Genomic DNA, 14895 nt, shown 5'->3' with positions numbered 1-14895 from the left:
ATTTGTCATTCATCAATTTATATCATGTACTACTCCTATTTCATTGATTAATTAAGGCCTACATGTACTCATTTACTTAGCCATTGATCATTAACATCTCTGAGAGGTATATTTGATAAAAAGAAATATAACAGTTTGTTTATTAATGGTATTCATCAATTTCTCAATTCATAATGGTAAATTACAAAATCAACCCTAGATTATTAGTATAAAGTATCAAAACAATAAAGGTTTCACCTAAAATTAAATTAATCTGTTATATTTTATTTAGGCCTGCCTGATAGCATTCCAATGAAGAGACGGATTATATACTTGACTTTATTTATTTTATCAATCATGAAAAAACAAAAAAAATATTGATAGATGTAACAAAATCCAAGACCAAATGCATAGAACCATTGCACCTCAGCGAAAAGGAGAAGAGTGAAAAGATGGTAAAAATCATTCCTTTTTTAGTGATATGCAAGTTCTCTGTGGTACCAAATAATTCAAAATGGGCAAACAATTATAAGATAAAAATATGGAGTGCTATTTTAGCCCAAGAAATAAAAATCGCCCCTATTAATTACCATCAGGCTTAGAACAAATATCCCCTAAATAGATAAAAGACATTTTCCCCTGATTCAAAAGTAAATTAGTCAAAACACATAGGGATGGACTACCGGTATATTAGTAGAGGTAAAAGCAAGTATAAGGTGATAGGAAGATAAAAACCTGATGACTTTCTGCCATTGTGATGTGAAATGTTCCAAACTCAAACAGCCATTCAAACACCACATCAACCATCATCACAACCATAGAAGATGCAAATGAACAGACGGCACCAAAAATATTTCATGGCCGAAAAAAATATAAAATATGAATCTGAAAACGTGTGTCCCAAGATAATTTCTGAATATGACTCTGAGCGGCGGCGTGTGTCTTACGAGCTTCTGGCAGCGGGGGCCCGGAGGGGATGAGGTCAAGGTCGACAGGGACAGCGGGATGACTTGTGGAAGGGTGGGCCGAACCTGGGTGTTTCTTGATGGGCCTTTTGGAATCTTTGGAGTGTGGGAGAACCATGGCTGCACCCTTCATGGCGAAGAAGCTCTCACTGTGGTGGAAGAGAAAGAAAAAGAGAAAAGAGATTTAATGTGACACCTGCATTGTGCATTAGTGTCTATTTGACTCTGTTCTCATTAGACGTTCTAAAACTAGTTTACTGGAAACCGGTTCAGGAAACCAGTTTGGAAGATCGCTCTGCTAGCATTCCCATTTGATCACCTGAAAGTGGTTTTCAAAATCACTTCACGTAAAGCGGTCTTGTTGCTACAGGAACGCTCTCAGCAGGGTGACACGTTTCGTGCGAAAATCATAACCGCAGCGTAGGCATCCTACACACAGTGTGTGGCGCTCAAAATGTGCAAAGATCGCTTCCTGGAGAACGGTTGTGTCCTCACTTACACTAAAACCAGTGTAACGAGGCAAAGCGATCTTGAAAACTACATCGCAAGGAGGTTTTCTGAACCAGTTTGGAGGCTCCCTTCCAAGACTGCTTTGACCACTCTCATTACATGTTACTAGTTTCCAGTAAACTTGTTTAAGGATGGTAGTGAGAACAGTGTCTTAGACATACAAGTAAAATGACTGTGTCTTATGACTGTGGAGGATGTTCCGATAGTTTTCTATACGACCTTGTATATGACAATGTCTAGTACGTGCTTATTGTTGTCAAATATACTCTGGTCATAAAAACGTGAATATGTCTGATATCTGGCTGGGGTGACATGAAAAATTCTTGATCTATAGATAGCAACAATATGGTAAGTTCAAGCACACGACAGATACACTACTGTTGCGATTGTGTGACCTCAGAAACTATAACAACTAAACTGAACAGAAAACGACAATAATAGTAATCATTGCTAAGTCATTTATTATCAAATCAATTTATTTCTAGTATACTTGCCAAGAGTTATCTCTCCAGAAAATTTAACTAATATTGTTCGCTTACACTATATCAATGTCTACTTCCTAATTCATCCACCTGATAATTTATTACAATTAAGTCATTTATGTAGCTTAGTGTAGTCTGTGAAAAGTGATACATTTCCAATCAGTTTATCAAGAGGAAGTGTAACAGTACAGTGTAAATCCTCAATCATTAATGATGCAATACAGACTGTGTCACTTGTCAGCAAAATTGAGTTGCCCTGGCAACTCCTATATACGGATATCGCCTTTTCTATTGAGGTACAGTAGTTGACTATAATAGAGATGACTAAAATCTGACATAAAATAAGGTACATGCACATTTTGTCATGGCATATAATGATATCTGGCATTGTATCCTTTTATGTTGGCCTTCTCTAAATAAGTGTCATGTTCAATTCCATAGCAACACAAACTAATATAAATAAACATTGCTACCATATTCTAATTTCATTAGTTTTACTCTTAAAGCAAACCACATTGACTTCATATAACCCTGATATGATACACCCTCTTGTCTGTAATAGAGGCCGTTCTCATTACGCTTTCGAAAACTAGTTTACTGGAAACCAATTCAGGAAACCACTTTGAAAGATCGCTTTGCTAGCGTTCCCACTTGATCACACGAAAGTGGTTTTCAAAATCACTTCACGTAAAGCGCTCTTGTTGCTGTGGAAACGCTCTCAGTGGGGTGACACATTTCGCGCGAAATTCGAAACCGCAGCATAGGCATTCTACACCTGTCGTGTGGAGTAGCGCGCTCAAAATGTGCGAAGATCGCTTCCCGAAGAACGGTTGTGTCCTCACTTACGCTAAAACCAGTTTAACGAGGCAAAGCGATCTTGAAAACTACATCGCGAGGTGGTTTTCCAAACTGGTTTGGAAGATCGCTTCCAAGACCGCTTTGACCATTCTCACTACGCGTTAAACTAGTTTCCAGTAAACTAGTTTTAGGAACGTAGTGAGAACAGCCTCTAAGATGATTAAATTTGTGTTTTATATTTCATCATTGAAGGCTAAGTTGATAGACTAAGCATTTTCAAAGAGTTGGTACTTCTTTGTTATGCTTATTTCCAGGGAGGTTAAGTGATTAAACTGAAATGAATAAACTACAACATAATCATGTAAAACCCTGAAAGGCGTACATGTTAAACAATCCTGTTTTGCTACTTTTTAAAGTAATTTACATGTACATTTCCTGCTATTTATTTAGTAACAAGTACAAAACTGCATTTTCAATCCTGAAAATGTATGAAATTTGTGATACAACATCTCTCTTCTCTTCTCTCTCTTTCATTCTGTTTCTCTCTCTCCTCTTATCCTCCCGATTCTCCTCTCTCGATGTATAATCCAAAATTCCAAACAAAAAAAATTCCATCCCTTTAAAATGGAGTAGAGCCATTATATAAAGATTACAAGCCCACTTTTGAATGAAGAGGACAATCACGTAACCCAATTCTTTTAATTAAAATGGTATAACTTGGTGTATCGTCAATCATTCACTAGCAATGTACACACCCCGTTGCCATGGCAAACACCTCTGGCATGCTGCTCAAACGAGGTTGACAACAGCTACATCTAGTGCGTGACGTGACGTAGCCACCCTGTGTCGCATTTAATATATCCATGTGATGTAGAATGATCTACAATGTTTATCCACAACATTCAAGAGGAAATACGTCCTGATCTCAAGTTTACATGTATAATTATTATAAAAGTAAAACTGAGAGAAAAATATGAATAAAAATGTAGGCAAAAATTAGTGTATTCTATGTGATATGGAAGATCTGCTTGCATATGTGACATCATCAAATAAAAATTCTTTACCTGTTCTTTGGTAGATTTTCACCAAAATTTTATTGATGTTTCTCTTATTTTATCACTGATTTAAAACCACCTAACCGTAAAGGACTATAGCCTACAATACATGTCTCAAAGCTTCTTATTTGGTGTTTTTGACAGAACATACCATAGAGTATTTCATATTTTCCAATAAGAATAGAGAACTCTGGTAACATTAACTAAAGTTTTGGTGTAATGATGGGTCAGATGCATAAAAAGTAGCAATTGCTGGCAAGCAAAAGAAAATGCTTCAGCAATTGCTTTATTTCATACGCATAACCCTTTGCTAGTGCCTGAACCCTTTTCTGGCCTTCAGAAAGCAATTGCTAGCGGTTTGGACAATAGCGACGTCACGCTGGTGCGAACAAGACTCACAGAAAAGGCAGGACTCGAGCGCAAAGGTATGGCAGTGCAAATTACCGCTTCTTTCATATAACATCTTTTCCTTGGACGTGGTGTAGAACTAACTTGTTTCTTTTTGATAAATTGATATATTTGGCATTTGGTTTGCACTTACTAGGAAGAAAACATGTACAAGCAGGCTACTGTACACCTCGGGGTTCTCTCTCAGGTGCATAAACATGAACGCCCTGATCAAGCAAACGCTCAAGCTGCTCTGACGGAGCTTGAAAAAAAAACCAAGCAAGTGCTTAAACGCACAAGTGAAATGTTTGCTTTATGTATACGCTTAATAGTTTAATCGTCAAGAAAATGCTAGTAGTCAGTTAGCGGTTGCTTAAACTTACTAGCAAAAGCATTTGCTCGCTCATTTTTAAGCATATGGAATCAAGCAAAAGCAATTGCTACTTTTTATGCATCTGACCCATTAAGGAAGCATTTCCTGCTTTTAATTGTTTTATAAAACTGAAATATGAGTTGACATTTCATTTCCTGATCAACAGACCGAAATCTAGTTCCAGCATCGGTTCAATGTACTAATACATACATTACCACTCTGTCCACATTTTTTTTTTATAGATGTGTATTTGCATTAAACTTTGCAATGGTTTCATGATACTTCATACAGTTATTTATTCTTTATAAAAGATAGGCTTAAAACACGAGTCAAATAACTGCAAATATGTGAGTCTTTTACCCAGCTCATACAAATATTGAATAGTCATCATGCACATGGAAGCACTTTCCAAAACCCTCTCCACACAAAGACCCCATTCTCGATACTGCCCTAAAACTAGTTTACTGGAAACTAGTTCAGTGGAAACTAGTTTAACGAGTAATAAGAATGGTCAAAGCGGTCTTGGAAGCCATCTTCCAAACCAGTTCGGAAAACCACATCGCGATGTAGTTTTTAAGATTGCATTGCCTCGTTAAACTGGTCTTAGCGCAAGTGAGGACACAACCGTTCTTCGGGAAGCGATCTTCGCACATTATGAGCACACTACTCCACACACTGTATGTGGAATGCCTACGCTGCTGTTTTGTCAAATTTCGCATAAAACATGTCACCCCAATGAGAGTGTTCTCATAGCAACTAGACCGCTTTACGTGAAGTGGTTTTGAAAACCACTTTCGGGTAATCAAATGGGAACGCTAGCAAAGTGATCTGTCAAACTGAACCGGTTTCCAGTAAACCAGCTTTAGAAAGTACAATGAGAAAATTGTCAAAGTCAACACACATTACAGAGGGTATGGGTTCTTGAACACACACCTCCTGATCACAGAAACACAAGGGTGTTGATTCAATTTCACTTCTCTATCTCTGAAATACACAAATCTAGATCAATCAATCAATCGCAATTTGAGAGTTGAGTTATTAAAATCAACCCTTGAAAGATGGGCAAATTCCCTGAAAGGAAACATCCTCAAATTATAGGTACTTTTTAAAAACTACAAGAATTTTGCAAGGATTCTTCAAATAAGGTCAAAGGAAAATTTGTAGTGTGAAAGCAAATTACAAGATGCAAGAAGAGTCCGCATCCGTTATAAGTAATTCCAGAGTGAAAATGTTACCTTGTTCACGTGGATGTGCATTCAGGTATATATTTTGCGGCCTGCACAAGTTCTTGTAATTAATGCCTATTTTTGTGATCAGAAGGGTGCGAGAGAACTTCTTGAGAGTGGTCTTTTTTTTCTCTCTCTCTCTCTCTGACCGAACAAGCAACAATTTCAATCAGGAAGAGCAAAGATTAATTTCAAATAAACAACCATTTTATCACTATGCAAATGTAAATAGAGTGGGAGTGTATATCATTCGCCGTCGCTCATAAGAAATTGATCCGGCCGTTGACATTCAGAAGCACGGTGAGTCAAATACAAGTATGCAATATTTTTGTTACAATACGAATGGAACTCACTTTAATATGCTATTGGTGTGATCAATGGATTTTTTTCAATCACAAACACGAATCCGAAATAAATCTATTAACAATTTTTGGTGTTAATCCTGGATAAAAAATGAAAAAAAAAAATGGTTACTGTGGGAAAACATTTAATTGATTTCAATCTATGCTGATTCTATGTATTCAACCACACCAACTGCGTGCATGTGCATTACAGAGAAGTGAGTTTGACCCAGGGAGTATGTATGTAGGTCAACTTGGAGTGAATGCAATTCATGTGTCTATAAGGGGAAAATATTTTTTAGATGAATTGTGATGTTTAAGATATCTTGATCAAGTGACTGTGGTTCTGCAAAATTAAAAACAAAGTCCCAAAACACAAATTTCACTGTTTTTAATGGTTGTGTTTTAGATGTTATTTTCACAAGTGACAGAAAAATCACTTGAACACCCCCATGGTATTATCTTTTAAATGCCTTTGAAAAACTTGTTAGTATGGATTAGAAACAGCCTTTATCAAAAAAATAAAAATGTAATCTGTATTCTTACCATCCTCTCTTTAGTCTTTCTTCAGCTTCATCGTCATTGTCCTAAAGAGAAAGAAAAGAGAAAAAATTGAGAAAATCATTTAATAATGACAACAAAAAATCATTTTATTTCTCATCCTCCACTGATTTGATTGAACCACGGATCAGTAATCACATTCATATCACAGAAAAGGTAATTTGTCAAGAATTTCCCCAGATTATTTTCACATCAGAACTACCTTCAATCCATTTCCAACCAAGGAGAACAGGGAGCTGTTCAGCTGTTGGTGAAGTTACCTACAACTTTATAAGCAGCTACATGTAGAATTAAGGCAAGTCACAATTGATTTTAATTCCACAAGCCAATGATAATTGCTAATCAATAAAAAAATATCCGACAATATATAAGAACACAATCATATTTCACCCTTAATCCTTTCTTTTTTTCTTTTAATTTTTTCCCTATCTGTGTTAGATTTTTTTTTTTTGGGGGGGTATGGCCCCCACCCCCCTTCTATATGCCAGTGGCTATCACATACATGTAGATATGTTATAACATAAAACCCAAATTTCGTTCCAATATATACTGTTATTATAAAGGTTTCACTGGGTAAATGACATCAGTAAATCTTTGGATATCTCACAAAAAACACTGAATATTTGTTGAGCTTAAAATCGCTCATCTGAGGTGGCGATTTGGGCTTCCCATACAAAAGTTGAGATAGGAATGCAGGTGATGACATAAGGCTATTATTATCTGAGAGTATTCTTAAATAACAAAGTCATTCAAAAAGGAAAAACATACAGAGGGAAAGATTATTTTCAATTGATACTGCAACTACTGGAAGCATCTATTACATAAGCTCTACTTGTGCTTCCACTCTGCATTTTAATTGAAGATCACCACCTCCCCCCCCCCCCCCATAACACAAAAAATGTTTGAATATGTGTAAATGAGAGCACAAAGCAGCAATGTTTCCAATGAAGGCATTTTGGGGAGATATAAAGTTGGAAAAGAAGAGGGAAGGATTTGTTCACTCAACATGTACCTGGATTTTTCTGAAAATATGCAGTAAAGAGTAGGTTTTTGAAAATTTATGGAGGAAAGGGCCTACCCCCCTTCTGTTGCATAAACAAAACATTGGTGAAGAGTAGGTCTATGCGTATCTAACATACATGTATTGCTACTAAACTTTAGAGGAAGCATGAGAGTCAACTTTTTGATAATTCACAATTTTTAGTATCACATTGGAATGTACATGGAGGTGAACGTCATTGCATTTCAAGAACCATTTTCAAGAGGCAACACTTTCTTCTAACTCACTGTGACCCATACATATATATTTTACTACCAATTCCTAGCAAAATGGAAGTTACATATTATTACTGCAGTATTGATCAAAATCGAGCATGTTTTTTTTTAATATCCCATTTAATCAATATAAAGTCCATGAAATGTGATGAATTCAACAAAACAATGTAACCTTTTCCAGGAATGTGGACATACATGTACAAACATCTTACTTTTTGTTGAACTCTGAGTCATGAAAAATAAACTCTGTGGTAAAATACATATTTGATACATGCACTGAATAATGTCAATATTGATAAGGAAATGGAATAAAACAAACCCTAAATGCAGAAGATGAAGTCATAGCTAAAGCAGAGATCACATATCAACATCCATGATTGTGTACAGAATCGCATCCTGTGACACCTATTTACAAATTATTGGGTATTCAATGCATTGAAGCTTTCTTATACAAATATTTACAAACACATACTACATGTAGATATACAAAATTTTATGTAACTTGCATCGTGGCAGCTGCTCAAGCTATATGCCTAATTGTTCCATTATAACATAGTTATGACTTCAATAATTGGACGATGAGTGACAAGATAGTAGCTTAATCTTCTCCCCTTTTCGATTTGCTTTACTTACAAATCCAACTACTAAAATAAGAGATTGGCCCTCATCAATTGGAAAATTATATATCAGGGTTGTTTAGCAATAGACAATCTTCTCATGTCTTGCCAAAATCAATTGGAAAAAAACATATCATGAAAAAATTAATTCAATTTCCCTTAAAAACTAGGCCTAAATACATATACCCTCACAATGAACTTTATTTTAAAACCAGTATCAGTTCAGGGTAATATCAACCCAAAATATAAATATGTTTACACATATCTCAAATTTCAGATTTTTTCTCAGGTTTCAATCAAATTACAAACAGACTACAATTGAATATGACATAGTCAAATTGCAGTTCAAATCCAGGTGAGCAACTCACATTCTATATCCATACAAAACATGGTTGGTGCAGTGTGAACATTGGGGATAACTGAAGCCAAAATCAATTCATGCCTCCAACTCGTGTATGACTCTTTTTATTAGCAAAATATGTGCTATGAGTGGCCACCTACATTCTCTTCCAATATCCTTCACCAAAATGAACTTTAATTGGTTAACTTGAAATACCGCCCAGCTGGGTATGAAATGAAATTACTAGCCTGGGTGAGTAATATGAACGAGACATAACCCATGTTCAGACTGTTGCCCAAGGGGAGGGGAATTCCCCCTGCATCAGAGAATTCTCCTCTAATCTTTTAATCAGAATGGTCGTAAAGAACTCCACCCCTATCCCCTCGCATGAGGGGTTCCGAGACAAAAATTGAAGAGAATGACCTTGAGTACTAGGAACTTACGCAGCGCTGCTGTTCTCATCGAAAGTGTGCATATGTGAAATCTAGTGTGAGGATGGCACTTTGTTCACATTATACAACCATTAATGCAGCATGGATCTAAGACACCGATCTCACTACCTTCCTAAAACTAGTTTACTGGAAACTAGTTTAGTGGAAACTAGTTTAATGTGTAATGAGAACGGTCGAAGCTATCTTGGAAGTGATCTTCCTAACCGGTTCATAAAACCACCTCGCGATGTAGTTTTGAAGATCGATTTGCCTTGTTACACTGGTTTTAGCGTGAGGACACGACCGTTCTTCTGGAAGCGATCTTCGCACATTTTGAGCACGCTACTCCACACACTGTGTGTAGAATGCCTTACGCTGCGGATTCAAATTTGCGCAAAATGTGTCACCCCACTGAGTGAGTGCATTCCCATAGCAACAAGATCGCTTTACGTGAAGTGATTTTGAAAACCACTTTCGGGTGATCAAATAGGAACGCTAGCAAAGTGATCTTCTAAACTGATTTCCTGAACCGGTTTCCAGTAAATTAGTTTTAGAAAGTGTAATGAGAACGGTGTCTTAATTACAGCACCGCATTACCCCCAAAACACACATAATTTGCACGTTCTCTCCATGGCTTGGACCAGGGCTCCCAACTCCTCGCTTGGACCTTGGACTAGACCCAAAAGATAAGATTGGCAGACACTGTGTCCCTTTCCTACGACAATCAATCTGAACATGGTGTCTGATGCGTATGTGGGCCAGCATGCCAGGTGAAATGCCTGGTCATAGACCTTCAGAATTAGGGTGACATGTATAAAAGTTCAAGGATAAGAAGGGTATGACATATTAAATTTTGTGATGACCGCGATGATGATGAGGATGATCAAGATGATGATTACACTCATGATGATGACAATGATAATTATTGTAATCATCTTAAAGAATATCATGAAAAATGAAAGAAACTATTCACACATCAGTTTAAATCCAAGGAACATGTATACTAGATGAGGAACAAGAGGGCAATGTGAAATGCCCGATTGGTTATTTGAAGTGGGGTAAATGAAAAATTCAAGAATAAGTTGTTGCATAGCTGAAGGAGTCACAAGGATTTTGTGATCGTTACCTTGCGAGGAAAGCCTACATTCGCACTTCATAGGTTTTTTTTAAAGAGATCTGAGCTGGAAATTGTTTTGAAAGTCTGGGGAATTCAAAGGTAATATTCTGTTATGGTAACAATGATCATTTGATCATATTATACTACATGTACGTACATGTAGTCTTCTCAAGCTAAGGATGGAAGAAGCTTGCATGTAAAATGATGTGCAGTATAGTGTGCAGTGGGTAGGCTTGAAATTACTGAGAATCAGCACAGTAAACATAGTTTACTGTTTTTATTTTTATTTGTGATTCACAATCGTGATTCTAGCTTGAGAAAATCGTTTGAACACCCCCAAGAAAAAGGCCAGCACCCAACCTTGAATGGTCTACCAAAGAACACGCATATTGGTTACACTTGCACTTTCAGGGGTCTCACAACCTTCACACCTTCTCCACAGAGATTCCTCTTTTCTACTGTATAAACCACATTTTTGGAGTCACTTTGGTGTCAGTGTAATTTTTTTTTGTCAAAATTTAATTGGGTATCATTGAAAACAGGTGCCTTTTTTTATTGCATATGCAAACTGTTCATGCTTCCTAGGCATGAAAGGGCAGTCTTGCTTGAAACTTTGCCAATGGAAGACAGACATTGAATAGTGGGTTTCTGTCACTGGAGAAAGGGTACCTTCGGAAATGCTTGATAGAAAAAAAAGGAGGGCATGCAAAAGCAATTGTTTTTAATGCCCACAAAGAAATTAATAAAGTATGTTATGTAACAGTAAATTATTGTTGTATAAACGATTGCAATAATGTTGATTATGGTGATGACCATACTTAAAATGATGATAAATTTATGAAGACAATTTCTGATGAAGATGATGACAATGATTATTACGATTATCTAAGTTAATGATGGCCATTATGATTATGATCCTGGAGGCCGTTCTCATTACGCTTTCTAAAACTAGTTTACTGGAAACCGATTCCGGAAACCACTTCGGAGGATCGCTTTGCTAGCGTTCCCACTTGATCACACGAAAGTAGTTTTCAAAATCACTTCACGTAAAGCGCTCTTGTTGCTATGGAAACGCTCTCAGTGGGGTGACACGTTTCGCGCGAAATTCGAAACCGCAGCATAGGCATTCTACACCTATCGTGTGGAGTAGCGCGCTCAAAATGTGCGAAGATCGCTTCCCGAAGAACGGTTGTGTCCTCACTTACGCTAAAACCAGTTTAACGAGGCAAAGCGATCTTGAAAACTACATCGCGAGGTGGTTTTCCAGACTGGTTTGGAAGATCGCTTCCAAGAACGCTTCGACCGTTCTCACTACGCGTTAAACTAGTTTCCACTTAACTAGTTTTAGGAACGTAGTGAGAACAGCCTCATAATGACCAACTAAAAATCACTTGAATGCAACCATGGTTTAACTTTAACTCATTGGAAACAGTACTACCTAGTGAAAAAAAATGTATCAATTTAATCCAGGCAGGCCGAAACCCAGTACCAAATACAGCAGGGTAAGTCGTCCTGGTGACTGCACTTTTGTCACCTTTCGTCCCCAGGGGCTAGACGGGTCTCAAGATGGAGATAACGAGACTTGATTGAATATGACGGTCAGTCAGATGGTGGGGGCTGACCTGGGGATCCACCTCATATCAGTACTGTATTCCGCCCAATTCTTTTATGGCTAGACATAGGTTCAGCATTCAACCTCATTCTAGATATATAGCATGACCCACATACACTGTGATGATTTTCATTTCTCCATCTCTGCTAGATTGATAACTCTATTGTCTCATAAGCAACTTGCTATATATAGGCCTACAACCTATTTCTCACATCCTCTACCCCAGGATTTGTAACTGCAAGGCATTTCTGATATGTACATTATGCAAATATCAATTCCTTTCTTAGGTATTTTTTATCATAATAAAACCAGCAATGTCATTCTATTGTAAGTACACTACACTGTACATCATTTGAAAGTAAAAACTGATAATTGGATTGAAGAGATTAACTTTTTAAGAGAAATTCAAAAGATATAAAAAAATATTATATACAAAACCTTACATGTACATGCAATTTATTTTATTATTATCATACAGTGGTGATATCAAACTCAATGGATGGGTGTTCCTCTATTTGCTTTTCAATTGTCAATACTTTTAGGCAATGCTATTTTTCTATCAAACATATTTATTTGTTTGGAATTAAAACTGAGAATAAAGGTTGTAAACAGAGTGGGTGGTGTTTTTGCAGAGCTCGAGCTACTTCATTCTTCTTCTACTCTTTGTTACAATAATCCATTTTGATAATTTCATAATCATTTATTCAGAAGAAACCAAATAAATAGCTTAAACGCATCCTTATTTTTTCCTGGTCATCCATGCTACTATATGGAAAATATTACTTTGTTATGAATTTCTGACCAGGTACAACACAGCATTCCATCGAAGACCCAGTTCACACCTGAACCCTCCATGAGCCAGTTTCCACTGAAACACTACCGTAATTCAGTGGGAATAGATCCATTTCATTGTGACTGTGAGAACACGAAAAGCAATCATCCAGAAAGCAGGCAATCTGGTCAAGTAGTTATGTCCCTTTTAAAAGTGTGAGTTTCTTCATGAACAGGTTCGTGAGTGACTGTGAACAATAGGGTTCAAGGAAATTATAAAAACTGGCTCCATGGATGTTGTGATGACCATACCAAACATGTACAGAATTTTGTCCAAAAGCCAAACCTCCGACTATGACCCCACTGCCCAGTATCACATGGTTCCATGACAACAAGAAAGACACCGTTCTCATTACAATCCCAAAAACTAGTTTAATGAAATTTGAAACCGCAGCGTAGGCATTCTACACACAGCATAATAATAATAATAATAATAGTAGGCATTTATATAGCGCCATCTATCTAGAAATATTCTAGTCCGATGCGCGTTGTTATTATTATTATTACCCCGGCTTTAGCTTGAGCTGCCTTTCAGCGCTCATGCATTCAAGGAATTAATCCTGCCGGGTACCCATTCACCTCACCTGGGTCGAGTGCAGCACAGTGTGGATAAATTTCTTGCTGAAGGAAATTACACCATGGCTGGGATTCGAACCCACGACCCTCTGTTTCATAGTCAGAAGACTTATCCACTGGGCCACAACGCTCCACGTTATGTGCGAAGATCGCACGGTTGTGTCCTAACTTGCGCTAAAACCAGTTTAATGAGGCATGGTTTTCTGAACCGGTTTGGAAGATCGCTTCCAAAACCCCTTTGACTGTTCTCATTACACATTAAACTAGTTTCCACTTAACTAGTTTCCAGTAAACTAGTTTTAGATCAGTAACGAGATTGGGGTCATAGATACGGCTCACTGACAGTTTTGACTATGATAATGCTAACAAAGCAATCTTCTGAACTGGTTCACTAAAATCAATTCAGTGGGAACTGGATCAGAAAATGTCAATGTGAATTGGTCTATTCCATGAACACAAGGCTAGTGTGATGATGAATAAATGTCAACAAAACTATAAAACTGTTCCTGAGAGTCATGAAATGAATAACCTTATTGCACTTGTGTGACAAAAGGCACAGCACGCAATACAGACTTCTCAAGGATTAAAACTTCTTCAGTTACATGTTCCAATCATACTGTGAACAAACATGTCTGAATGACAAACAAGATTATACAATTTATAAAAAGTATATGATACTGTTCAAAGATATAATTTTTCACAGGACATCAATGACAATTTTCTGAAGATTTTTTTTCTTCATAAAGAAGTATATATATGAATTATACAGAGATAACATAAAAAAAAACAACAAGAACATTCTCAAATATCAAAAGACATTCATAACAATATAAATGTATGACATAATACTAAAATAATACTGGTAAAAAATATCATAACATTGCAATCAATGTCAGATTATTATCCTATTATTCATCATGCAAGTATTCTCTTAAACTTATTAAGATTTTTCCCCAAAATGAAGACTGCCCACTGTGTACACCTATACCAAATGATAAAAAAATGCTTGATGTTATCAGGAACTGATAGAATAAATAAAATAAAATTGATTTTTTTCTATCCCATTCTCCCCTTTAGAATCTCATATTTATTAATTTAACAGCTTCTTATAATATTGTAAGATTCAATTACCCTGATTAATATTTATAGAAACTGAAACACAATGCAGCTGTTCATTTTCATTATGTATAAATCATGTACGTACATGTACTTCAGCTCTACATTGTAAGTGTTGACACAAGAACAAACAGTTTCATTCTCCAATTGTGTTTTTCACATACGGTATATTAAAAAAAAGGATTTTGTTCCTATAACAAATACATGTACACGCACGAAAGGGAGATACATGTAGATATAAGGATAAGTATATTGCCCATCCAGATACTATGCACAACCACATTAAAAGTGTATTGTGATTTC

At 36.6% G+C, this 14895-nt stretch overlaps 1 protein-coding gene across 1 annotated transcript in view; it reads right to left on the bottom strand.

The window, feature by feature from the left end:
• Nucleotides 1-6699, bottom strand: part of LOC129281135 (uncharacterized) — a 34989-nt gene extending 28290 nt beyond the window's left edge. The window contains exons 1-2 of the mRNA XM_064115510.1: nt 6663-6699; nt 927-1093 (exon numbers count right to left, since the gene is read on the bottom strand). Of these exons, the coding sequence (XP_063971580.1) occupies nt 927-1077 (151 nt within the window). The 5' untranslated portion in view covers nt 1078-1093; nt 6663-6699. The remainder of the gene's footprint in view (nt 1-926; nt 1094-6662) is intronic.
• Between the last annotated feature and the right edge of the window lie 8196 nt (nt 6700-14895).

Source organism: Lytechinus pictus, chromosome 2 (genome assembly GCF_037042905.1).
Source record: "Lytechinus pictus isolate F3 Inbred chromosome 2, Lp3.0, whole genome shotgun sequence".
NCBI lineage: Eukaryota > Metazoa > Echinodermata > Echinoidea > Temnopleuroida > Toxopneustidae > Lytechinus > Lytechinus pictus.
This window is presented reverse-complemented; position numbering and strand designations above follow the sequence as displayed.